At 38.6% G+C, this 26,417-nt stretch overlaps 1 protein-coding gene across 5 annotated transcripts in view; it reads right to left on the reverse strand.

The window, feature by feature from the left end:
* LOC118412009 overlaps positions 1–26,417 on the reverse strand; it is a 109,805-nt gene that overhangs the window by 72,021 nt on the left and 11,367 nt on the right. For all 5 annotated transcript variants that reach the window (XR_004830712.1, XM_035814586.1, XM_035814588.1 and 2 more), the window contains exons 2-4: positions 25,657–25,810; positions 19,939–20,020; positions 12,461–12,621 (exon numbers count right to left, since the gene is read on the reverse strand). Coding sequence is in view for 4 of the 5 variants with exons in the window: in XM_035814586.1 (XP_035670479.1) it covers positions 12,461–12,613 (153 nt within the window). In the remaining variant the exon portion in view is untranslated. The remainder of the gene's footprint in view (positions 1–12,460; positions 12,622–19,938; positions 20,021–25,656; positions 25,811–26,417) is intronic.

The following is a 26,417-nucleotide window of genomic DNA, read 5'->3' on the forward strand; positions in this document are numbered from 1 at the left end:
TGTCACATAGCGCCAGGTCCAAAATGCTAGAAAGTTAAGCTCAAACATAGGCTCCCTGTCCTGTGGAGGGTGGGATGAACTTAAATATGTTTCCCTAATTATAACCAAATTCATATTCCTGATGAATTTAGACTAACTATAGTATAATCAAATCAATATAGCCTAAACAAGTTTTTCTGACATTCTACTTTATTGGGACACCAGTACATCTATTCCCAATAACGAACTTCAAGCCTGAACATGAATAACCTACATGTAATACTAGGTTCCAATGTTCTTCGGGGATGAATAAAAATGTAAAAAATCCTTGTGTCTCGACCATTATCCTTTGGACGCCTAATCAACTATGTCTACACTGTAGATTTCAATGTATTTCATTTTCATCGTTTGCAGTAGGAACATTGTGACATTTGCTGTCCAAAATTACAAATTATATGTAAGATTATTACAATAACTGTCTACTTGGGACAGTGACCTGCGCTACAGCAAATTCTGAATATCTTGACCTTTCTACTAAAATCAACTGAAGCATGGTTAATCAGTCATGGTAGCAATATGAACGTGCATATGTGTGTGTTTAAGCAAAACATCACTCGACAAAAATGTCCCTTTAACTCTAATTAGCATTCCCGACTAGTCCTTAATCATAACGACTAATGGAATGTCTGCAAAGTTAAGATATCTGGTAGGACGTTTCGATTATAGAGGCCACTTTAATGGGTATACAGAAGTGCCTTCATTTATTTTCGAACCATAAACATGAAATTGGATTCCAACGCTACAGGTTGCCTTGTTACACATGAAATGTTACTCTAATCTCGAAAATATAGGGCACAGAACTGACTTAAGGTCAGTGGGGTGTCTGAACAAATTAAGACCACAAGCCCTTGACTCGTTTAATCATCATTAAATGTCATACCCAAACTGTTCTATGGTTCGCCAAATAGCAGTTACTCAAGCAAGGTAGTTGCCTTAAGTTAAGGAACATTCTAGATTTCAGACATTTTCAAAATGACATTTTCAAAATGTCTGAGCAGAATACTTATTTTAGTTATTATGTAAACATACAATGTATCTGTATGTTTCAAAAAGGGAGAAAAAAGATTAGATCAACGATAGCATTATGATGTTTTTTCTAGTTGATATTTTAGATCATTTTCCATTAGTCTAGATGAAATTACAGTATAAGTTTAGCTGTTTTTCCTTTTCATCCATTAAGACCACTAGTGGTCTTGTACATTTAGCCTATGGGCATGAACATGCAATAAAGATTATCATTATTATTATCATTTAGCACCCTTAACTATTGTGAGACGGGGTGAAATCTTACAATGGCAGTGGATTACGCTTCCCAAGTGGGTTTTCTATTTAGGAACTTTTAGGATTTTTTAGGACACTTGGCTTGCCTTGCACTATCATCATCTTGATGAATGGATAGCTGGAGGGCGGAAGAGCAAGGAAAGCAAGCTACATGACTCGCCCGTAAAAGGCATACGGTACTGACGGCCATGAGAAATGAACACAGGAAGAAAAGGCAATGCCACTTTGGAATCTTGGTGTTTATGGAGCGACACTGGAGATAGGCAATAGTTTATGATTACATTTAGCTCTGACAGGATGGAAAATGCACGTCGCAGCATCCTACGGCATTAAATTTCCGCAGAGAAGAAGCAAATATTTTATGCACATGAGCTTTCATGCACCAAAAATTGCACCCAATTTCCAATGCAACTAGTAAATAGTGAAGGGTAGTGCACAAACATACACACACAGTACATTAACCAACAACTTAAATTGGTGAGTCCAAATATAAGTTGCCAAATTATACAGTTTGCAACATTTTCTTGTTGCAACTTAATTCTAAACCCAGGTAGCTCAGTGCGCAACCTGAAATTTTGCAGTTGGAGCACTGCTTTCCCCTACATTCATAAGCTTATTCTTTCTTGATAAGATGAAACAATTATCATAAGTAGTTGCATGTAACTGGAAGAAAGATAATGGATAAGCAGCTAATTTGAAGAAAGTTAAATACCGTAACTTGAAAGTGGGACAACCTGAAATGTTGATGGTGCAGCCTGGCTTTTGACTCAGGCTGCTGCGTGAGCAACCTAGCTAAAAGAAAGTATTCCAAGCACTGATACTAGGCTAAGTTATGGGAGGACTACTGACTACTGAACTTTTCCCACGTCCTCGTAACACACAACGTAAAATACTGCTCCACAGAGCAGTTGGAGCACACTTCGGTGCCCCTTTCCCTCAGCAGAACTGCTGGAGATGTGTAGATAGGCCAGCACGTTTCTTCATCCTCCTCATGTGCGTCACAAACCCTACGAAAGACGTCAGGAAGGCTTTGGCAGAGGACCTATTGATTTCACAGGTGGTGAGATACCAAACCTGGCTTGACGTTGAAATTATTTTCTTTCCACAAGGAAAGACAATTTACTCTCGCTACCTGTATTGAACTGATTAAGATGTGTTTTTTTTTTTCAAAAGCACAGCCCTCGAATCCTTCCGCACTCTCTTGACGTGAAAGGTTCCAAGAGTACCTGCTGACGATGGTTTGTTCCGTCGTCTTATTACGTGATATTATGGTCCACGAGTTGAATAGATAGACCACAGGGAAAGCAACTCTACTACATGTCTCATAAAAACAGCATGATTACCTAAATCACTGGGAGCAAGGAACCAGATAAAGGTGCACTCTTACTGCACTTGTGTCAAGCTTGCGTGACTGCGGGGTTCGTTCACTGCGTCACTGTTTTGTTATTTTCTCCCATTTTTTAAAATTTAGATATTGCGTAATACGTAAGTATGACTTAGAAGACGACTAAATGCACAAAAAGTAAGAAAATCTATTCTTTATTTCTGAAATTTGTTGAGTATCTTTCAAACCCAGCAGTGACGCAAGCTTGACGCAAGTGCAGTGAGAGTGCACCTTAATGCAATTTCAACTCACTTGCAAGTTTTCCATCAGATAATACAGGGCTTTAGCCAGCTCGAAATTTTTTTCCGTCAGCCAATTACAATCGTCGCGAAAACCGCGAAAATTAATTAGAAGGACTGAACCGAGACCTTGAAAAACCGGTTTTAATGAGATTATCGTATGCGAAAGGGCACCGACACACATTGTCAACAATCATAACAATAGCAAAACAAACAGTGTGTGGCTTTTACAGCCGTGGACGGCGTCCCCAAGCCGCCTGTAGCTTCCACCAAGGATTTTTGTCCGTCAAAGTTGACGGATTGGTTTTAAAATTTTTCCGTCAGACGCAGCAAATTTCCGTCAATTGACGGAAAAACGGACGCTGGCTAGACCCCTGAGATAATAGTAAAAAGATTAGTACACAATGATGCTTTCTCATACTCTGAGTACCATCCTATTTCTACCGGGGCTCCTAACACTTGCTTCCCTAGGTGAGCGAGTGTAAGGAGCCCCAGTAGAAATAGGATGGTACCCAGGTTTCTGACTGACTGTCGCCTGTTTTTTTCCATTACAGTAACTGTATACAGCAGTATAGCTAAGGGCACAACCCGCCGTTCGTGCAAATACGTGCTGTCTACGTGCCAAAACATGGGCAATCTTTTGGGATCCGTAAGTGGTAAGTGCCGCCTCCGTAGCAACTAGTAGGGAATCCGACGGATTTTGGAGCACGCAGACACGCCGTAGAACTTTACGTGTGTCATCGGGCTGCGGATTCATCCCCCGTACATGCCAGTACAGGCAACGCACCTGTCCTGTACAGCCTGAACGTTTTCAGAAATACGTGGCGGACGTGGCCTCCCAAAAAAACGTACAGAAAAATTGCACGCACGGCCGGTTGTGCCCTTAGCTTATGTGATTATACCACTACAACAAACTCAAAACCACTGCAAATGCTTAAATTTTCTCTTTACTGCAAAATTACATGCACCAAACTTTCAGCACCAGAGACAGGAATGTTTTTGTGGATGATGTTAACAGCAAATCCATCCCAGCAATCAACATTCAGAGCAAAAACAACTCTGAGGCCACACCAATTTCATTTCTTGGTTCTTGGATTTATAAAACTGGACATATAGCAAGACAACGTCATAAAACTAGAGGGTATGGAGAAAAAACTTGAAGATGACTGTAGTCCTCGGGCTTCATTATCATTATGTTTTTCCAGTTAAGCGTTTTTGAGAAAAAAAGAATTTCAAAATCTGAGAACCAACAAATTAAATTGGTGTAGCCTTACAGCTTGACGCAAGTGCAGTGAGAGTGCACCTTAATGCAATTTCAACTCACACATAGAGGGTGTGGAGAAAAACTTGAACATGACTGTATTCAACACATAAACTGAGTGCACCAAGGCACAAACCTGGTCCTCAGGCTTCATTGTCATTATGTTTTTCCAGTTAAGGTTTTTTGGGGAAAAAAAAACAATTTTAAAATCTGAGAATCAACATATCAAATTGGTGTAGCCTTACCACAAAATTAAATACCAACAAACTTATATGCATTTATAGCATATCCATCTCATCAATCAACATTCAGAGCAAAAACAACTCATGATCATGGTTCAATTTGCACACCCATCTGAAATCTTAGAGACAAGCCTTATATTACGTGTTTTAAGCAAAAAATCGGGTGCAATGCTTTTTTCAATGGGATTTTTCTAAAGTCATTTTGACACTATCATACAATGAAATAATTAGACTTAATAAAAGTGTTTATGCAAGCAGAATGAGCCATTCCCCACCTTTTTGCAATTGTTAATTGTAACATTTGTGTGGGTGGTACATAGTGTAAAAACACTCCAAAAGCCTTACATGTGTACATTACGTGTTTTAAGCAAAAAAAAAACGGGGTGCAATACATTTTCAATGGGATTTTTTCTAAACTAAGTCAATCTGACACAATTATACTGTGCAACTTTTCTTCTTGGTTATTATGCGGATGATACATACCATTATGATACGCATGAAGAGTTATTGTAATGCAGATTCCATAAAACTCCGTATGGAGAACAATACCATTCTAAGGTCAGCTAAATGTACTACTTAACAGTAACCTCACACTCCAAACCGTTCACCCACAGCAGTGACCCCTCCACATGCACACATTCCATATTCTCTCCTTGGGCCTAGGAAAAAAGTGTTGTGTTTCCTGTTTAAGTCCCGAAAAAAGGAGGGTTGATATGTAGGGATTATTTTTCAATCCTTTTTCTTAGACTTTGGCCAAAACATACATTTGACAGGTATAATGAAATGTATGAGGACGCTTATATCTACAATGTCAAACTTTAATCTAGCATTGGACAAGCAGCTTTTTACTTGAATAGAAGCCGGCTGAATAAAAATTCTAACTGCACACCATGGGACTCTAATGTCTACCCAGGAAGAAGTCTAGGGTCAGCAGGTTTCTCTAGGGTAGGTCGGGAAACAGGAGACACACCATTTTTTTCCTAGGCCCTACCATATCCATAGTCGATCGTGCACACGTTCACATAGTTACATGACATATTGCCCGTGTTGCAAAAAGTGGCAGGTTATACATACCCAGTGCATCCGGGCAACATAACGCTTAGAACGCAAGTGTTTGTAATTCATAACATTTTAATTTCAGGCCAATCCAACATAACTACTTGTTTGTTTTTTCTACCCTGCTCGTCCAAAAAATCTTAACTTCATAACATGAAATTGATGACAAATTTGCAAGCTTGAAATGACAGTTTTAAGAGCAAAAATTAACAACATGGCCTCCCAAACAGTGAGTTAGACGGATAGAAATTCAAAGCCGCAAACAGCCCTGACCCAAATATAAAAAAAATCAAGGGTCGAACAAGTCTAATTTCTGTTGATCAACGGTCGCTCAGGAATCACTGTCTGGTGAAGAGGGGGCGCCGATGCGGAGGCGTTGTTAATGTTATGCATGCGGCGTAGGAGGCAGAAATCATTCCCAGTTACAGTGTATGACTGATGGTACGGGCATGGTCTATAATGCTAATATACCAGGGTGGATACAGTACTTCATACACAACATTGCATCTATGTCCTTAGGGCCCTTTTTCTGCTAGACTGAAGCAATTGCTGGGTTAAAGTTAAACAGTTGTGCAACCAAAACTGGACTTGTGTGATCCTTGATTTTATGACCGGGATATTTTGCAACCTGTAATAGTATCAGATTTAAAAGAAAACAGATCTGAACATACAAAATGAAAAGAGATTGGATATTTGTTGCATGAGTACATGTACCTGGTTGGGTCATGGAGATAAACTTGATGATGATGACTGTATATACAAGTGGATGTTGGTCCACAACATCATAAACAAAAATGATGTACAATCATGTATTTTTAATACATACATAATGAAAAAGATATGAAACATACCGTAATAGTACTGAATCAGATACCAATGCCATGTTTGGTCTATTCATTGATAATCATGACAACTTTATTGCATTAGAAAGTGATTACAATTTAAACTTTGCACAGAAAGAGGTTAAAACAACTAAAGAAAGAAGTTAACAGTTTAAGAGAGTAAGTTTGGCTGGTTTCGATGCACAATAAAACCGTTCTTGACAATGGAGTACAGCTTGCTCAACTCCATCAATCAAACTGGACACATCAATTTTGTGTCCAACCCTGCATACATCCTCTAAAGTGTGATGGAGAAACAGACTATTTTCCTTGTAACAAACGACCGTTTTCCAATATTCGAGGTCATGCAGGATCAACGTCTCATTGTGCCCGAGATAACTGGCGAGCGCTCCAACTATGGGGAAAACGTGATATTTCGCTTCAGTGTGAAATTTGACTGATGTGTGCACCTTTTAGTCATGTTCCAGTGACTATGACTTTTGGAACAAACAGCAAGCACACTCTAAATCTATCGTCCCTGACTGTAACATCGAAGGGGCACCGAGGGAAGTTGCTCAAAGCCAAACCTCAAATGATGGTGGATGAAACAAAAAGAAAGAAAATATCATTACAGCATGATACATGTACATTTCCAAATATTCATGCAATGGATTATGAAGGTGACAAAATGCCTGCATGCAATGGCCAGGAATTTGATTTTTCAGTACAACCCCAATTGCCTCTGCACACCTCTCCCCACCCCCTAAAACACACACATATACAAGCATGCTTGCTAGATGTACGTTTGACACTCAGGTATTTTGTATCACGCATGCTACTCACTCACTATATATTCATCTCTAAAGCATAGATAGAATGATGCAAACATGACATGATACATTTCCAAATATTCATGCAATGGATTATGAAGGTGACAAAATGCCTGCATGCAATGGCCAGGAATTTGATTTTTCAGTACAACCACTGTGATGATTGCCTCTGCACTCACCCCACCCCTCACCCCCCAAACACGCACAACACACACACATTTCTAGTTGTTCGTTCAACACTTGGGTAATTTTTATCACACATGCTACTCTATAGATAGAATAATGCAAACATGGCCATGGCATGTCCAAGACCAAAGATACAAAAACAGGAATGCTGCAGTACCAAGGTCAACCACCAGGAGGCAGAAAAATGACTGTTGCATTCACACCACCTACCCACCTACCAAATACCATCGCAATTTATCCAGCGGTTTGGGAGATATATATCCCTGGACGTGCGCACAAACAGATTAAAAATATACCTCCATTTTTCATTGAGCTAATAATCAGTTAAATGAAGCTAATTACAGAAGACAAAATGTAGTCCGAGGTATCATATAAAGATCAGTCAATTTTAAATGAGATGGTGTGTGATACATGTACAATCGGTGATTTAAAACTATGCATCATGTGTGTCTGTGACATGTCTTATCATAATTAGATCAACTTCTGCAACCAAATCTATTACATCAATAACAATAGACAGGAAGTGACAACTCCTTTTATACTCCATAATTTAAGTAAACCTGATATTCTATAGGATTCCAGGAATGTAAGCTTGGGCAAGAGCCAGATATGGTAATAGTATTATAACAATATTAATTGGTGTGGCTTACATTGTAGAATACTTTCATCATCATAGGATGAAACTGTCAAAAACTTGTAATTCCTTTAATGAAACAAAGAAGATTAACACCTCAAAAGCATGATTCTATAATGCTGATGCTAATCAGGTGTGTGAGTCCCACCACAGAGTCAGGCGTAACGTCGTACTACAAAAGGCGAGTGGTTTTACGTCTGCCAAAGATCACATTTTGCATCTCATTGAACGCCTCAGTCTGGGCTTCATGTCCAACGTGAAGGGAATTCACAATAAGGGCATATTCTTCAATGTGCACAGAAAGAAATCTTTTCACTGTCCCCGTCAAGATACTAGAATATTGTGTAGCAGGGTTGCAGCCAGCCCGAAATCATGTTCCGTCCCCTCGACTTTGAATGGCTTTGGCGCAGCGTTCCTATAGGGGGGTCCGGGGGCATACTCCCGAGGAAAATTTTTAAATCTAGACCCTCTGAAACACTATTTCCTGCATTTTGAGGGTTCAATTTTGCTCACAGAGGAAGGAATGAGCAAAAAAAATTTTCCTTCCCCATCTGCAAAATTCCGCAAAAGGACGGGTGTTGGCTACAACCATGTTGTGCACTCATATATCACACCCATATAACACACAGGTTGACAACAGGAGACAAATGCTGTCAGTGGTCTTCCCCTTTCAGGGCCTGGACAAGTGATACATGCACTATTAGAACATATAAGGCCCTTCACATATTCAATTTTATGATAAAAATGAAATAAATCAGGCAACAGTTACTGCATGAACTCTATAAAAAGGATACTAGTCATATATTTCAGGTAACGCTAGTTCGCCTTTATCCACAGGGTATCCATAAAGATTGTTTTTAAAAACTGGGTATTTTGTCTCGCTATCAACTTTATGGACGGTGGTTTCAAAATACACGCATTATGAAATATTGCAATTTCAAACCGGCGTCTGTCGACTCCATATACCTGAATACTGTTTTAAATCTAAAAACAAGGGAATATACAGGCAAGTCCATGGCTAAAGGTGAACTGGCATTAGCATCCACTTATGATGGTTAAGACAGATTTGCTATGTTAGGACTCATGACATACAGGTAATCTGGGTGATGGATAAAGACTGGAAACAGTTAAGACTCTCAACATCGTCTGCTCCAACTAGGACATCTTGAAAGGGATTGCAACGATAATTTTGGATGGTGACGTAAGGCCAATGGCCCCATGTATGAGGGAGCTTCAGGTGTTAGGCTCAAATGTCTGCAAATCAAAACTAAGACACTCTTCTTGGCTAAAAATTCAAGCCGCTGCAAAGAAGTATTCCAGTACTATAGCTACTTGAAAAAGCACAGTGTTTCCTCTTAATGAGAATGACAAAAGAAGAAGAATACTTGGTAGAACAGATCTGGTAAGTTATGAGATAGCAGTTACATTCAACATTAACAATTATACATAATCATATGTTGTCAAGTATCAATCATTATAATAAATTATCATATAGCCAGGCGCCGCGGACCAATCAGAAGGCCCCGTTCCACGTTGGTTATGACACCGTAACACTTCGATTCCGGCCAGGCAGGTGCAAATTAACACCAGTGGTGTTAATTCATTTTGAATTAACACCAGTGGTGTTAATTCATTTTGAATTAACACCGGTGCGGGTGTTAATTCATTTTGACAATCAAAAGGAACGAAAGAAAGGTATATGCAGGCATTGGCCAATAAAAAGGAGCAAAACATATGCCGGAGCAGACTGCAAGGGGGAATGGCTCCTTCTGTTAACATTGATAATGAGTTTTGTTTTTCTAAAAAGCCTGCAATGTTTCGAATATTTTCTGCGGAAATTTTGGTTTCAAAATGCAATCTGTAATCTCCTTACATATGTATGTACCAAATGTGAACTTTCAGAAATTCGACAAAGGAATTCACACGTATAGTACCAAGGGATCTATGCGTCATACAGGAATTTGCAAGTTTGGGTAGGCTATATGATAATAACTTTAATGCCCCGCCTTATCCTCGGTGTATATGGTGAGATAATCCCTGGTCAGGTGCGATAACCACCTCATAAACCACCTCGTTCGCTACGCTCACTCGGCGGTTTATTCGGTGGTTATCGCACCTGACCAGGGATTATGTCACCATATACACCTCGGGCCGGGGCATTAACCCCTTATTGTCATCTAATTCTTAAGAACACTGACTGAAATGTGACTGTGTGTATATCCTTCCTGATCACTGTTCATGATACATTTCGTACTTATAAGTTTTATCTTACCAACCTGTCTGAACATTTAATGGATGTAAAACAGATAAGCATTTAGTTCATAATCAATTACAGAGGTATTGGCAACAACAATATAATGTGGTAGACAAAAATATCCTATCACTATTTAACTAAAAGATATCCTATCACTATTTAACTAAAAGATATGCATTACCAAGCAACAGTGCAAAATAAGTTTAATACCATAGTTAGAGTCTTCTGCTTGTCAGGACAGAAAGTTTAACATGATTGTGAATTGTCACCACGAAATCAATTAATATACATTTGCCTTTCATGCAGTATACGTAATTGGACACCCACAAAGAAGCGATCATGGTATAAAAGGATCGCTTTGCATATGAACTGTAGGTGTTCTCAAATGTCAAGGCCTCACTAATGGAATCTTTTCATTTTGATACTGTAACACCTTCGCTGCACGTGAGTGAAAGCTAATACATTCCTAAAGTACTCAAACTGCAGGGCTCGAAATACCACCTGCATAATTAAATTAATATGCAGGTTAGTGCAGGTAAAATTGGAGCTGTGCAGGTATTTCTGGTGTCTACCTGCACCTGGCCTGCACGGGTCTATGTACTGGGTTTAATACATAAAATGTACTATCATGTAGGTGTGCATGCATTGTTATCAGCTGCATTGACTGTTACCATCTATAAAGTATAAAAGAAAAAATAGCAATGGTTCCTGAACAATTGTAGTATGATCCTTACTTCCTATATTTAGAGTGGTGCAGGTAAAATTTGTCGGGTGCAGGTAATTTTCAATGTTACCTGCACCAGTGCAGGTATGCAGAAAAAAGTATTTCGAGCCCTGTGAGTGAAAACTAATACATTCCTAAAGTACTGACTGTGTAAATGTCAACAGAGATCAATGCGTCACAGGACTAACCTGAACAAAACTTCCTCAATTTCCTAAAGCTGTTTCATTGCAAGAGCGAGAACATCGCAAATAGCAACCACCGGATTGTTACAAATGTTTCCCTGATGAGAAGCAATGGTGTTAACCTTACAGCAAGAGTTGTAAAATTTAGTGCGCTCCGAGGACTGACTAGAGTCTCGTGTCCACACAGTGAAACGACAGCTTTTTGTTAATGGCATTCCCTCTGTGAGCTGTGTGCACGTATCAGTAGTCATCTCATGTACACCAGACAGGTGGAGTGGAGAACTTGCATTCGGTAGGTCATGAGTTTGATCCCCAGCCGAATCATACCAGAGACTTAATAAAAGCGATACTACTTTCTCTGCTTATAGCAATCAGCAATTGGGAAAGAGTCTGGTGATGAACATACAGTCACACCACTGCCTCTGGACTAGCCTCCTGCTGTAATAATAATTATTGCAGAAAATTGTGTGGCCCAAGGGCTGTTGAGACGAAGATGGGGGTCGCCCTGTGTACCATCTGGTGCGGTTAACTCAAGTACATAGAAAGGTTATCTAAGATTATCTACATGTATAATATACATGTACTCGCACTTTTCCCCCATGCAGTTGGTATTTTCTGACATTTTTGTCTTAATATATAATTCTGCTCACACCAGCTACCTGATCACTAAAACTTAACACATAATCAGGGAAATAAATGATCAAAGCTTTCAGATCAGACATCAAGACATTCTTCTTGAAGTGGTTTTAAAAAGTTGGCACAGCGCCACCTGGCAGAAAGCAACAGATCTGCAGATGTCACTCTTCGTATCTTGTACGACAGATTGCATAGTGGCAGCATCGGGACGTAAGGTCTCGCTATTTCATTACACTGTTCGCAATGTCAATATGTCTTACATGTGTGAGTGAGTGTGAGTGACATGGGCACTTTCCCAGTAAACCTACAGGAAATGCAACAAGGCCATTCATTGTTGAGGACATTTATCCTATATCGTGAGAAAAAAAATTGCCAACAACCTCATACCACACAATCTCTATGTATATCAAGTACAAAATAGCACTTAGCTACTGTACACCCAGCAAGAGGCACTTTCCAACTGATAGCGTACCGTACTCTGTGTTTGTTAGGTCGTTAGATATACATCCTTCCTGACCTCAAATTTCATTGAAAGGCAAATTTTTCGGAAGAAAGTTTTTTTTCTTGCTCGCATCACTTTTGGGGTTCTTACAGGATGTCACGCATATAATCAAATCGACATAGACCTAACTACTTAATATAAAGTAAGTACTGTAAGTGAATTCCAAAGTAATAAAGAGAGCAGGCTGACCTGCACTGCGCTGTTGAGGAAGCAGTTGTTCTCTCCGGGGGCGTTCAGCAGGCCCTTGGAGTTGGTGATGGACAGGCTGTTCCGCGGCGCGAAAATCCCCGCCATGGATGACATCACAGGCTCCGTCACGTTGTCCTTAAGCCATGACATCATCGCTCATCCTTTCAGAAAGTAGAACAAGACAACAAAGAGTTTGTTACGTGGTACAGTTTGTTATCATGTTTGTTCATTAACAGGCTCTGTCATGTTGCCCACAGGCTATGACATCATCGCTCATCCTACAGACAGTCAGAAAGAAGGACAAGACAAAGAGTTTGTTACGTGGTACAGTTCGGTGCAATGGCCGAGTGGGTAGAGTGCTCGCCTTGCATTCGGTAGGTCGTGAGTTCAATCCCCGGCCGAGTCATACCTACAGTAAGACTAAAAATGGCACATGCTGCTTTCTCTGCTTAGCACTGAACACTAATGAGAAAGAGTATGGAAGTTAAACACACATCACTACCAGCAGACCAGCCCCCTGCTGTAGTGACTTGCACTTGTAAATGTGTGGCCCAAGGGCTTCAAAGTGGAGATGGGCATCACCCTAGGCATCTGCATAGATGCACGGGCAACTTTAACTTTAACTTAACAGTTCGTTAACCATTTTATTATGTTTGTTATGTGGTTCATTAAAAGGCTCTGTCATGTTGTTCTTAAGCCATGACATCATCGCTCATCCTACAGACAGTCAGAAAGAAGAGCAAGACAAAGAGTTTGTTATGTAGGACAGTTCATCAACAAACAAATGAATGAATGAACAAACAAACAAATGAATGAAGACCTTTATTGCACCAGGCTAAGTACATGTCACAACAAGACATTTTGAAGAAATACATTTAACAAATAAAACATACAACTAATGTTAGAAAAATACAACTTCTCACTTTTGAGTTAGGCCACGTTGATTTGATTATATGGATGACATCCGCGCTCGCACCAATTTTCGGCCATTTCCAAAAAAAAAAAAAGTTTTCGACCACACAATAAATTGTGCAAAGCAGCTGTAAAATGAGCACAAATATTCCGTAGATTTAAAAAAAAGTATCAGAAAACAGATAACTAATGTCATAGAATGCCAAAATGAATCTAAAGTCAAAGAATAAAATGTGAAAGGACAGAAAGAAAAAAAAATCTATTGTTGGTTGGGGGAGGTACCAGTACAGAAAATTCAGGTCCAGACGATCATTTCCAGGTCCAGACATGAACCTGGACCTGATTGTCTGTGGAAACTTGAGAACTGGCAATACTCAAAACAATGGTAATTGGTCAATTTTGCTACAAAGGAATCTGTTTGGTGGATTATTGGACTCCCACTGCATTTTAAAATCCCATCTCCATGTAATAAAGGCTAACTGTCTCTGTACCTTTGACTGTAGAAACTTGGTGCAATTGACTATAAACTCTACTTGACTTCGCTCTTGTTGTCTTCTTGGTCCCCCGGTTAGACCCCAAATGGCTGCCGACATAGTGTGTCCATTTTTTAATTGGCGAAACCTGTTCCTCTGTTGTTTTTTTCAGGTCTGTTTTTTTCGGATTGGTCAAAGAAGAAAAAAATGTTTTGCACCCGTATAATGTACTGGTCCCTACACCTAACTGTTGGTATACCATACGTGTGTTTAGTCCTATGTTCAACCTTCCTGGCCACTTTGATTTCATACTGAAGGCAACTTTTTTTTTGGCCAAACTTTTTTTTTATTCGCTCGCTCGCATCAGTTTTGGAGTTCCCGGGGGATGTCATCCATATAATCAAATCAACATGGCCTTATGGTGGAGATAAAAGAATAGAATCAATATGTTATATGATCGATGGTTTGTCTAGTTTCACTAGAAATATGAATTTTTCTACAGAACTTAAGTGTATAAACAAACCTATACAGTTCATTTCTCTCTTCTCCATACAAACTACATTATACTACAAAATGACATACGTTCTCTATTCTATTTAACTTAAGTACAATTTAAGTACTATTTTGCTATGTTTGTTATGTGGGACAGTTCATTAACCATTTTGTTATGTTGCTATGTGAAACAGTTCATTAACAATTTCATTACGTTTACCGGTATGTGGGACAGGTCATTAACCATTTTTCAATAACATTTTTTTTCACAATTGGAAAAAGCCACGAGTGCTGTCTAGCTTTGAAACACATTGTAGTTCTACAAAACAGACGTACTGTATATGATTGTTTGTTTGTTTGTTTGTTTATTCAGTTTGCACATACAAAATGATAATAAATACAGAAGAGAATAAAATATAAAACAGGTGCAGGAGGAGGGAAAAAACCTTAACGGTTTATGCTGTGCCCTCCTCCTCTATGCTTATACAAAACGTATGATCAATGAAATCATAATATACAAAGAAAGAACTAGCACGTTAGAATAATGCAAAAGATGTACGATCAGTGAAATCAATAAATAACAAACATAAGTAACTAACACAATCATATGTTATAATAATACAACAAAAGATATATGATTAGTGAATCAATAAATAGCAAGGAGAAGTAACTAACTCAGTCTTATGTTATAGTAATCCAAAAAAAGAAAATGTGTGATCAATGAAATCAAATGATAATAGCAATATGAATTAAGATAGGATAAATATTTCTATAAGGGGCTAGGGTCGTTTATGAGATATGTTTTCAGGGCACTTTTAAATGTAAGGAGGGAAGAAGTGTTTTTTATATTTGTAGGAAGACTGTTCCAGATTGTGGCACATCTATATTTTACGGTGGACTGCGCTAATGATGTTCGAAAGAGAGGGATATGGAGTAGATTTCTTTGCCTGGTATGATAATTGTGTACATGTGAATTAGGGATTAGGAAAATTTTAAACATATCGGGGAGATTATTAGAAAGATAGTTAAACGTGAATATACTAATTTGTAGCTTATTTATATCAAACACATTCAATATTTTCAATTTTAGAAATAAAGGGGCTGTATGTGAAAGAAAATCAGAGGCGGTGGCCATTCGTGTGAATTTTTTTGTAGAGTTGTAAGTGGGTGAAGTGTTGTATGGCACGCACATCCCCAAACTATATTGCAATAAGTCAAGTACGGGTATATAAGGCTGTTGTAAATAGTTGAAAGGGACTTTAGAGGAATATTGTGTTTGATTTTCCCAATAACACCAATTGTTTTAGCAACTGTTTTACTTACGGCGGAGACATGGGCTTTCCAATTTAATTTTTCATCTATAATTACTCCCAAAAATTTAGTTTGTTTCTCCTGCTTTATAGGAACATTCTGTAGGAAAATTTTGGCCTTATTAATATCATAGCTTTTATTCTTGCTACAGAAAATGAGAAAATTTGTTTTTTTTAGTATTTATTGATAATTTATTGGCTTCAAACCATGTAGCTACTTTGCGCAATTCTTGGTTAGCCAGTTGTATCAGAGAGTCAAAATTCTTGTGGGAAAGGAATATGTTGGTGTCATCGGCAAACAGTATAAAATAAAGTATTGAGGAGGCTTCCGCCAGATCATTGACGTAAATTAAGAATAATAGAGGACCTAAAATCGACCCTTGCGGTACTCCACATTGAATTTCCTTGTATGTAGATTTAACTCCATTTAAAGTTACGTATTGTTTCCTATGATTTAGATAATTTTGGAACCAGTTCAGTGCAGTGCCAGTAACACCGTATGCAGCTAATTTTCGGAGGAGTATGGTATGATTTACGGTATCGAAGGCTTTGGATAAATCTAAAAATATTCCAATTGTATACTCATTTTTGTCAATGGCAGTGGATATTTTGTCTATTAGTTGAATAAGAGCAAGTGGGGTGGATATACCTTTACGGAAACCGTATTGATGTTTATATAGGATATTATTTGTGTTAAGATATTTTAGTAATCAATTGTAAACTAGCCTTTCGAAAAGTTTTGAGATGCTGGGCAAGACTGAGATCGGTCGATAATTGCTAAATGAAGTCGAGTCTCCCCCCTTGAATATAGGTATAACCTTTGCAATCTTTGTTCCGTTTGGAACATCTCCACTTTGTAACGACATGTTAAGAATATGAGTTAGAAGAGTAAGGATGTAAGGAAGGGCCGATTTTAGGGCTTTAGATTTAATTTCGTCATAACCAGCGGCGGAGTCTTTTAAGTTTAAAACAATGTCCTCTACTTCTTTGTTCGTGGTTGGCTCAAAAAGTGATAAAGAACAATTTGTAGGGGCCTTGATGTAGCTTATCGGATCTTGGTTTGTACTTGTGATGTTATTTGCTAGATTAGCACCAATATCAACAAAGAACTTATTACACTCGTTACATATTTCAACATTTTCAGTGATGATTTTATCTCCAACTTTTATTTCTTGTGGGCCTGTGTTTCTTGTTTTTTTACGATTCATAACTTCATTAATAACTCCCCATGTCTGCTTTATATCAAGACTTGTCACTTGTCACAATTGTATTGTCACTTTTCAAATCTGGTCCACAACCGAAGTTGTAAAAATAATCTTACTTATTGCAAAGTCTTTCTGCAGCCTAATATCAAAGTTTGGAATCTCAAAAGAAGCTACATGTATGCCAATAGAGTATAATGATTATCACATAGATACTAAAAAATCGTATTCAGTGTTGATGACAATTTCTATACAATCTATACAATGGTATAGAATGTGTGCCTTTACACAAAGATAAACCTAGTAAGCATTTGCACATAGAGTGCTCAGCAAGAAGAAGAATTGCTTGGATAAATGATTTTATTAGTAGATCTCTCAGGCCACAAGGCAGCCATACAGCGATATCCTTCCAGCAAAGTCATTTAGGGCTACTTTACGACGATTCATCGCTTCTATTACAACAGGACAGATTCTGGTAACCCTTTACCTGGAGCGAATCTGATCTGGACATTGGAGATAAAGCAGCCAATGTCGTTACATAACATTCACATTCCTCCAGCTATCCTGGGTCTGCACTCAAACATCCGTCATTGGGCCACAGCTAGTAAATGTTGTGGATGATACACAGTGACTTTTAGACCAAAGTTAAGAGAAGAAAAATCAAGAAACTTTGTTCCCTTCTGGCAATGGTCCTAGTGACAACATCAATACAATACTGACAACACAATACTGAAAAATGTAAAATGATGTCAACGTGATGTTGTAGCCTTGAGTGGAATGTAGAAGTGACACTAGTGAGGTAGCCCTGAGGAGTCAGTGTAGGAAATGGAACTAGTTCAAAAGTCGAAAAAGTGACAAAAGTGTTGTAAGTGTTACTGTTGTAATGATACTACTGGCTATTCTATTAAAAATTAACACTTTTTTCACTTCTTGAATCAAGGAACAGCGTGCAAAATACCCACTTGCACACTTGCACATTGCAACCACTTTTTGCTTGGTGCAACTTACTTCTAAACTCAGGTTGCACAGGGTGCAACTTAGATTTTGAGCCTCACAACTCGATTTTGTTGTCAATTTACTTGGAAGAAATAAATGGACTGAGGCAGATCCGTTTCATATCAGCCAAACAAGTAATGTATTGTACTTTTCCCCCCAGAAATTAGTGGTGCAACTTGAAATTCAGTTGTGCAACCTATTTTTGCCCCAGTTTACACACTGCGCAACCTGACTCAGAAAAGTATTTTGTACACTGAGGAATAAAAGACTTGGATGTGATACCATATTGATTTTGTTGATTCAATTCTTCAGTATTTTCAGGCATCTGGGGCTTTTTCTATCTCCCACTCTTATTTTCTTGTCCTCTTAAAAGTTACCTTTCTAGTCTACACAAGATGTCATCCATAAAATTTACTAATGCTGTGACCTCAACTGAGGACAAGAAATACTATCCACCTACAGTATTTCTCCCGCTTTTTGTTAAGAGAAAATGGAAATTCTGGAAAATTCTGCTGACTTCATAGTCATATTGCTCCAGGCTCATATATATATACGGCAGGCTTTATCAGCATATGCCGGTAATGGTTTCGACCCATTTGTTGTATGTCAATGCTGGATGATGGTTCGATGCTCTGAAAGACATACTGTCACAGCCACGTCTCCGAACACAATTTTCTGCGGCTTTCATCTAGCTTAATGATCCATCACAGGATTTTACTATCATTCTATTCCGCCGTATGATGTTCCATCCTTGAAATTTCCCATTACAAAGGGGGACGTTACTTTGATCTTGCCGTCTATCTGACGGAGGCTCGCTATTTGCCTTATCAAAATTACATCCAGCCAGTATAATCAATGCACAGTCGTGTCTAGTCTCCGGGATTAGACTGTTTATTAACACCTCCCCCGAAAAAATCCTTATCTGAATGACATTTGTAGGTCATTACTGACAATGGTAAGTTTGAATGGAAGATAAATTCTGACATATTTCATTTATTTCGTTGCATTAATTTTGTAATCATCTTTGCAATGAGGAAAACTCCTATCATCACATAGTTATAACTGTTCTTATAACATTTCCAGAAAATAGGACAAAATTTATCATATATATGATGATACTTGAATTCCATATGATTTGAAATCCTTGCATTTTATCACTTATGAGCTCTACTCTGTGTTTAATCAGCCGCTAAGTCCATGGCCGAGTGGTTGTGTGTTTGCATTGCAATCCAAAGATTGCAGGTTCGGATCACACCCATAGAAAACGTTTATCTTTTTCTTTTTAAACATCCATTTGATACATACTATTTTTTTCCACCATCTTTTAGGATCTTCCTCTAATAGCAACTCAATAATCTGCTGACCCGTGATAAACAGCACTACGAGTATGCATCTTGTCTGTAGAATGCATCTAATTCGAGACCCAAACACTGAAGAAGACATACTGTACTAGCGAAACATGTTTGTGTTGCTTCAAATAAAGTTTCTAAATGGGAACTATGCAGCTCTAGCATCCTGTCTGAAGATGTGTCAGAAGTGTGTACGGTTGGTCGATGAAGGTTAGACATCCAGGTAATAAGATACGCCAAAAAGCAGTTACTCGAGCAAACATATCCCAGGGCTCGAAATACCACCTGCATATGTACTGTGTAGGTTAGTGCAGGTCAAATTGGAGCTGTGCAGGTATTTCTGGTGTCTACCTGCACCTTCTCTGCCCTGGTCCTTGTACTGGGTTTTATATGATGTAGGACTATTCTTTCTGTCAATTGTATTATTGTGTGCGACTTGCTTGACTACTACTGTACAAAATGTAAATGCATTTAAGTTCGCATGGATTTAATTTCACGGTAGTGGGGAAAGGGACTTTTCGCGGTGGTTTTAATTTCGCAGTAACACCATAGACTGCAGTCTAATAACATACATGTGTAATAGAAAAATGTTCACAGTGGTTTTAAGTTAGCGGTGAAGTGGTCACCGCAAAAACCACGAACATTAATCCACCGCGAACATTTCTGCATTTACAGGATCCTACCTTTTTACGAAAAAATCGCTTTTCTAGTTCATTTTCATCTCTTCTTGGATTCCATACTTACCGGTTCATGTCTTCTGACAGTTGCTCTTTCCCAGTCCAAGTCCTGCACAGTTCACTTTTATCTGTAGGATTTGGACGGTGTCCTGAAACATATAATATATAATAAGTTTTATTGCAAGTTCTTGCCCAAGGGCTAATTGCAAGTGACAAAAATGACATATAAATAATGGTAAACAGTATAGTGAGCGACTACTACTCTAGTCTACTTTAAAACTAAACTCAGCACAAAAAGTTTGGAATATTAACTTTAGCTGATCATATTTCTGTTGTTTCCGCATCAATTTTAATGTGTTATATATCAATAGAAAGCCTGTGTGATTTCCTTTCAAATGGTATCAAATTCCTTGTGATTATGAATTCGTGAAACGAGCACCAGGGCTACTCACGTCAGTGGGTCACGAAAAAAAAGTGCCCATCTATCCTTTTTTCACGTAATCTTTGGTATACAGAACATCCAAGTTTATTTTTAACATTTGAGAATAGTATAAGTGCCCTTTTGGCTGTTGGATGACCGAATCGAAGTGTGGATGCGGCAAGGAGATTGCCACGCTGACTGTCGAACGGATAAAAGGAGAGTAGTTTTCTTTTTGTCTGTAAACATGGAGATATTAGGATAAACTTTGGTGACTTCTTTCAAGAGCTCTTGTCTCTCTTGATTATAGAAGGGGCAGTTTGAGATAAAATGTGTTTCGTCTTCTACTATATCTAACGTACAGTATTTACAACATTTAAGTTCTTTCATACACGGGTAACTTCTTGTATCGCCCTTTTTCTATTTCAAGGGGGTGGGCACTAATTCTGATCATTCCAGATCAAGTCTGCGTCACACACTATAGTGTCAGGAAAATGCAATATTTGGATGGTGGATTTTTTTTTTACTACGCTTCAATCATGTAGTATTTCTCATCTTTGATATGGAATATCATGTTCTCTGATATCTTATGTGCAACTGGCCTTCTTGGTATGCTTCATTGTCCCTCATTCATTCTAAAAATGTCCACAATGAAGGAAGACAAGTGTCTGTACATACATGTATAGGGAATGCATTTATAGGGTCTGTATAGGGTGCAATGGCCGAGTGGGTAGAGTGTTCGCCTTGCATTCGGTACGTCTTGAGTCCGATCCCCGGTCGAGTCATACCAAAGACTTTAAAAATGGTACATATTGCTTTCTCTGCTTAGCACTCAGCATTCGGGAAAGAGTATGGAAGTTGAACACACACCACTACCAGTGGACTAGCCCCCTGCTGTAGTGATTGCCATGGCCAAGGGCTACTGAAACGGAGATGGGCGCCGCCCTATGCGCCATCAGGCGCGGGAAGGAACTTTGACTTTGACATTGTATAGGGTTAACAAGACTGTATCATACTGTTTTACAAAACTTGTGTTGCATAATTCTCCCAAGTGGAATTCTGAAAAATGAATTGGCCAATTATGTACATTTGTACAATGTATTTGTTAATATTTTATCTAAAATACTTCCCCTTCTGGAGTTTAGTGCTCTTTCACTTTCACTTTATTTGTTTAACCAGAACATTACAACTCAGGTCATCGACCTGATTTTCAGGTAAACCTGGGGAACAATAAAGTAACATTTTGTTCTTCCCACAGCGAACTAGTACACAGAAACTCATGTCAGATACTGTGCAAATACTGTAGTGGGAAAAAGGACCTTTCGCAGTGGTTTTAAGTTTGCGGTAGCACCATGCACTGTAGTCTCTTACTGCCATAGAAAAATGTTCGCGGTAGTCACTGGTTTTAAGTTAGCGGAGAAGCAGCCACCACGAAAACCGCGAACATCAAACCACCGTGAAAGTTTCTGCATTTACAGTACTCTTTCCAAAATGCTGACTGCTAAGCAAAGAAAGCAGCATGTACTATTTCTTAAGTCTTCGGTATGACTCTGGTTTAACTCATGACATACCAAATGTAGGCCATTGCACCTAACTTACTTTTTTTAACTTATTGGAAGATAACAAATCCCCTTTAGGAGTTTGGTGCTCTCAGTTCTTCCCACAGCAAACTAACTACACAGAAAGATCTTCCCGTCCGATACTGTGTGAGAACATACCACTGTACCATCCATCTTTTTCTATCTCACCAGTCATCTTAATTGAAGTACAAAAGTTACTGGTGGTGATGCCAAACTTTTTGACACTTTTAAGTCTTCGCTCTGTCATGCGTAGCTTAGAACTAACTTCAAAGGAAATTTTGTTGGGTGTGATGAAGGCGAGAGCGTGATGAATCATCTGGTGGGTACTAGGGAATATGATCTATATATCTTAAACTTCAGTGCAATCTTGAGTCCCCTCTAGGCTGTATTGATGAGGCAATAATGTTACGTTTTGCACCAAGAGCTGGCAACATTTCAGATACAGGTGCTGTATCAAACCACTTCTGAAGATGACAAATGATTAAGACAGATATTAACTAAATTGCCATAACAAAAAATGATGGCTATTGTAAAAGCAGTACAACTAAGGCAGATAAAAGTTTGTAAAAAAAAAAGCTAGGTGGTCAGGAAGGTTCAACAGATGATTACCCGTGCAGAGTATGGTATACTAAATGCATTTAGTAATGCTAGTTCACCTTTATCCATTGGGTAACCTATATCCGTTGCTTTTAAAAACAGGGAATTGGGGGATATCACGTTGACGGACTTAAGTTTCAAATTGCAATATTTTCAGGATATTCAGTTTAAAACTATTACCCGCCGACTTGATGTGCCTAAATACACTGTTTTTAAAAAGCAACGGATAAAGGTTACTCAACGGATAAAGGTGAACTAGCGTTACATTTTCCATTCATCTTCTTTCACATCTTCTTCAACTTTGGCATTAACTTTAGCATTCTGCAACATTAGTATCCGTTTTTCTGGTATTTTGCTTGCAATTTACAGCATATATTTGCTGATTTTGCAGGTTTGTACTAGGCAGGTACCAGTATATTGTCCTGGTGCAAACCCTGTCTTTCATGATGGACCAGAAAAATATTAGTGGATGGGTTTCAGGACCAACTACAAAATGAACAGCAATACAATGGTGGAAGTAAATAGTGAATTACAGTGTAAATCTGTACATGAATTTTCTGTACTGGTAACAACCCCTATACAGTGTACATACTTTCCACGCCATCCTATTGTTTCATATACGCTCTTTGAATTTTTGAAAAAAAGTTTCTGGAAAAAAATATACATTATAAGAAATTAGAAAAAGTTTTACATTCAAAATCAAAATTCACCTAACACCATGAAAAAAATATTTCCTGATTCATGAGAATCCTAAAAATATCCAAGTTTAAATCTGAATTGATAAGAGTTTGACCCTTTTCCGTGTTTAGTCGAGGTGAAGTCAGCTTGTTAGGGATTGGGACATCCTGCCCTTTACCATGATAAATGTTTATTGGAAGATCTAACTTCATCACTTGCATCTATCCAGGCAAACCAACTCTAATATCTTTATGGCTCATAAAGTACAGACTGTAGGAATTCCTTGGAGTAGATTTTGAATATCTTGTCACGTACTGAATTGTCTAGTCTGAATCTTAAACACCGGAGGTGAGGAGATGGGGTATGGACTCAGTCACATTTGGGACCTCGTTCTTAAAGAGTAAAGGTCCTGGATAGGAATGGTGTTATAATATAAGTTCTTATTGTTGTTACCGGTCAACATCTAAGTTCTACTTTATGCTTAGGACCACATTGTAATTACCGCATAAGGCCATGTTGATTTGATTAACGTTATATGGATAACATCAGCCTGTGCATGAATTTTCAGCTGTTTCCAAAAATAAAATAAAAAGTTTTAGCCATACAGTAAATTGTACAAAGCAGCATCAAAATAAGCAAACACATGCCAGGGATGGCAAAAAGATCAGAAAATGTGTATACTAATGTCATAGAACATTCCTAGGTCAAAGAAAATGTGAAAGAACAAGAATGAAGAATCTATAATTGTTGTGTACACTATATTCTGTGTGTTCAGTGACTGTCAGTTCTTGAACCATTTAGATTTCATAATGAAGGCAATTTTTCTGTGGTCAAACTTTTCTATTCAAACGCTCGCTGCTCGCATCAAAGTTTAATTCAGTGGCAACTCTGTGATTTCCAATAAAGTTACCTTGTATCTAAATACTTCTTTCTCCAAAGGTTACATAACAAAAAGTTTTCTGAATGTTCCAGCAGCTCTGTAAGTCTGTACATGTATGCAAAGGCAAAGGATCTCTACAGGGTTGGCAATCATCCATTCAATTTTCCGGTGAGTGGAGAGCACAGGGTATTGGCAGAGTGTTCATCAGATTCTAATGAAACGCAGGTCCATGAAGTATTCAACCCCGTATTCCCTGGTTGTCGCCGAAGTTTTCAGCCCAATTGAGGTCACGTGTTGCATCTGTATCTGCATCTGTATCTGTATCTATATAGCCGGTATAACCGCCCTTCGGTGTAACACACCAGCTTCGCAGGCACGCGGCGCGGCAGCAGCTGGTTATATTACACCGAAGGACCCGTCACACCTAACTTTTGCACATCTATCTGCAAGCGTTCTTTAAAACTATCCAGAGATGATGCTTGGTGATAGCAAATTCCACTCTACAATAGTTCTGGGAAAATATGAATTTTTGAACACATCAATCCTAGGTTGGTAACTCTTGTACTTGAAGTCATGGCTGTTTCTTGTTCTTTTTTGAGCTGGTATTAGATACTTAGCAGTCGGTACGTCCACCAGCATGCTTGCAATATGTGCATATGTTAATTTTAAACAAACCTATTTCAACCTACATTCCTTAACATCACAAAGAGACGAGAAGAGGCTGAACCTACACATGTATGTCATACCTTGGCCGCGATAACGTTCAATACAGGTGTTCCAGAACAGGTGATAAAAAGCCATATTACACAAGCTTCAACGTTTTATCACTCAGGCTTCCATCGAATATTTTGAATGTACTCTGCGCACGCTGAGTGCGGTGCGGTCGAAAAGTCGAATACCTGATTCGGACATTGGAGTACTCTATTGCTGTTGTAGCAATTTTTTGTTCTAGGGCAGCAAATTTTCTCAACTTCTGGCGCATTTTGCATCAAAACATGTGTTTTATTAGGTTAAGGTATGACATAGATAAACTACAACACGGTGTATTCCGTATCATCCTTGGTCTCAACCCTTCCGCGGGTCGGATCTACCTCCGGCCTTCGGGCGATCCGACCCGCGATCGGGCGGGTACCTTGGGAGATACAGAAAACGCTGTGTTGTATTCTACATGTATTAGAGTACTTAAGAACTCTTGTCTAAGATTCTCTTGTCACTATGTGTAGATATACTTCACGTGTAGGCCACAACAATTTAATTTGTTGGTTCACAGATTTTTTAAAGTGAAAATATAGCAAGCTGACATCATAAATGCAATGGGCAGGGACGAAAACTTATATATGACCATGTCCACTCCATAAAACTGAGTGCATCAACTTTTTCACCAAGGCATACGCCTGGTCCTCAGGTTTTGTTTTCATAATGTTTCTCCAGTTAAGCATTTTTTTTTTTTTGAAAATCCGTGAACCAACAAATCAAATTGGTGTGGCCTTAAGGGGTTACCAAATATATCAAGTCTGAATATCAACTGTTGCCTAGTCTGAACTTACTGTCAAATTGAAAGGTAAGCATTCTCATTCTGAATGTTAATATTTGTGTGCAAGTGGCCTAAATCAAAAATCTGTTAAAAATCACCTGTCGAAGATTGGGCTCTCAGGGGGTAGAGGTGGTCAGTTGTAGTCACGATGTTGATAGATTCATCAGTCCATGAAACTTCCTACTGGTATCTGCAGCTGACTGGAACATGGACAGTCACTCTTCGGTTGCTTTGTAAGGTTGGTCTCATCACCTGTATATGCAACAAATAAAATGCAAAACTTTAAAATTTTGATTCTAAATATCAAATTAAATACTGTAAATGCATTTAAGTTTGCGGGGATTTAATTTCGCGGTAGCGGGAAAAGGGATTTTTCGCGGTGGTTCGAATTGCAGTCTAATACCATAATAGAATTAATCCACCGTGAACATTTCTGCATTTACAGTATTGATATCAATTCATGTATTGATATCAAGAAGTTCAGGAACTTCATATGTAAACGTCACTCAAATGTAAATCATGTTTTCATAGTTCCCTATGGTAAGGTAATACCACAGGAAAAGTTATTGTCCTTTGTGATGCAAAGATACAGTGATACTATCTTTGTCATGATCCTACATTCTAAGATCCCACTCCAGAGCTGACTAAGCAAAACATGAGCGCGGACATTTCCAGGTGACAAAACAAAGAATGTTGGCAGGGGAATTTTAGCACTATTTTGGGGCTAGAGGCACCAACAGGAGGGTCTGCATTGGGGGGGGGGGGGGGGGGAGGGGTCACAATAGGGCTTCGTGTTGAATTCAGAAAACCACCCTGCGTATTACGCTAAAATCAAAGATGACAAGCATGCAAACTTTTA

This window comes from Branchiostoma floridae, chromosome 3 (genome assembly GCF_000003815.2).
Source record: "Branchiostoma floridae strain S238N-H82 chromosome 3, Bfl_VNyyK, whole genome shotgun sequence".
Lineage (NCBI taxonomy): Eukaryota > Metazoa > Chordata > Leptocardii > Amphioxiformes > Branchiostomatidae > Branchiostoma > Branchiostoma floridae.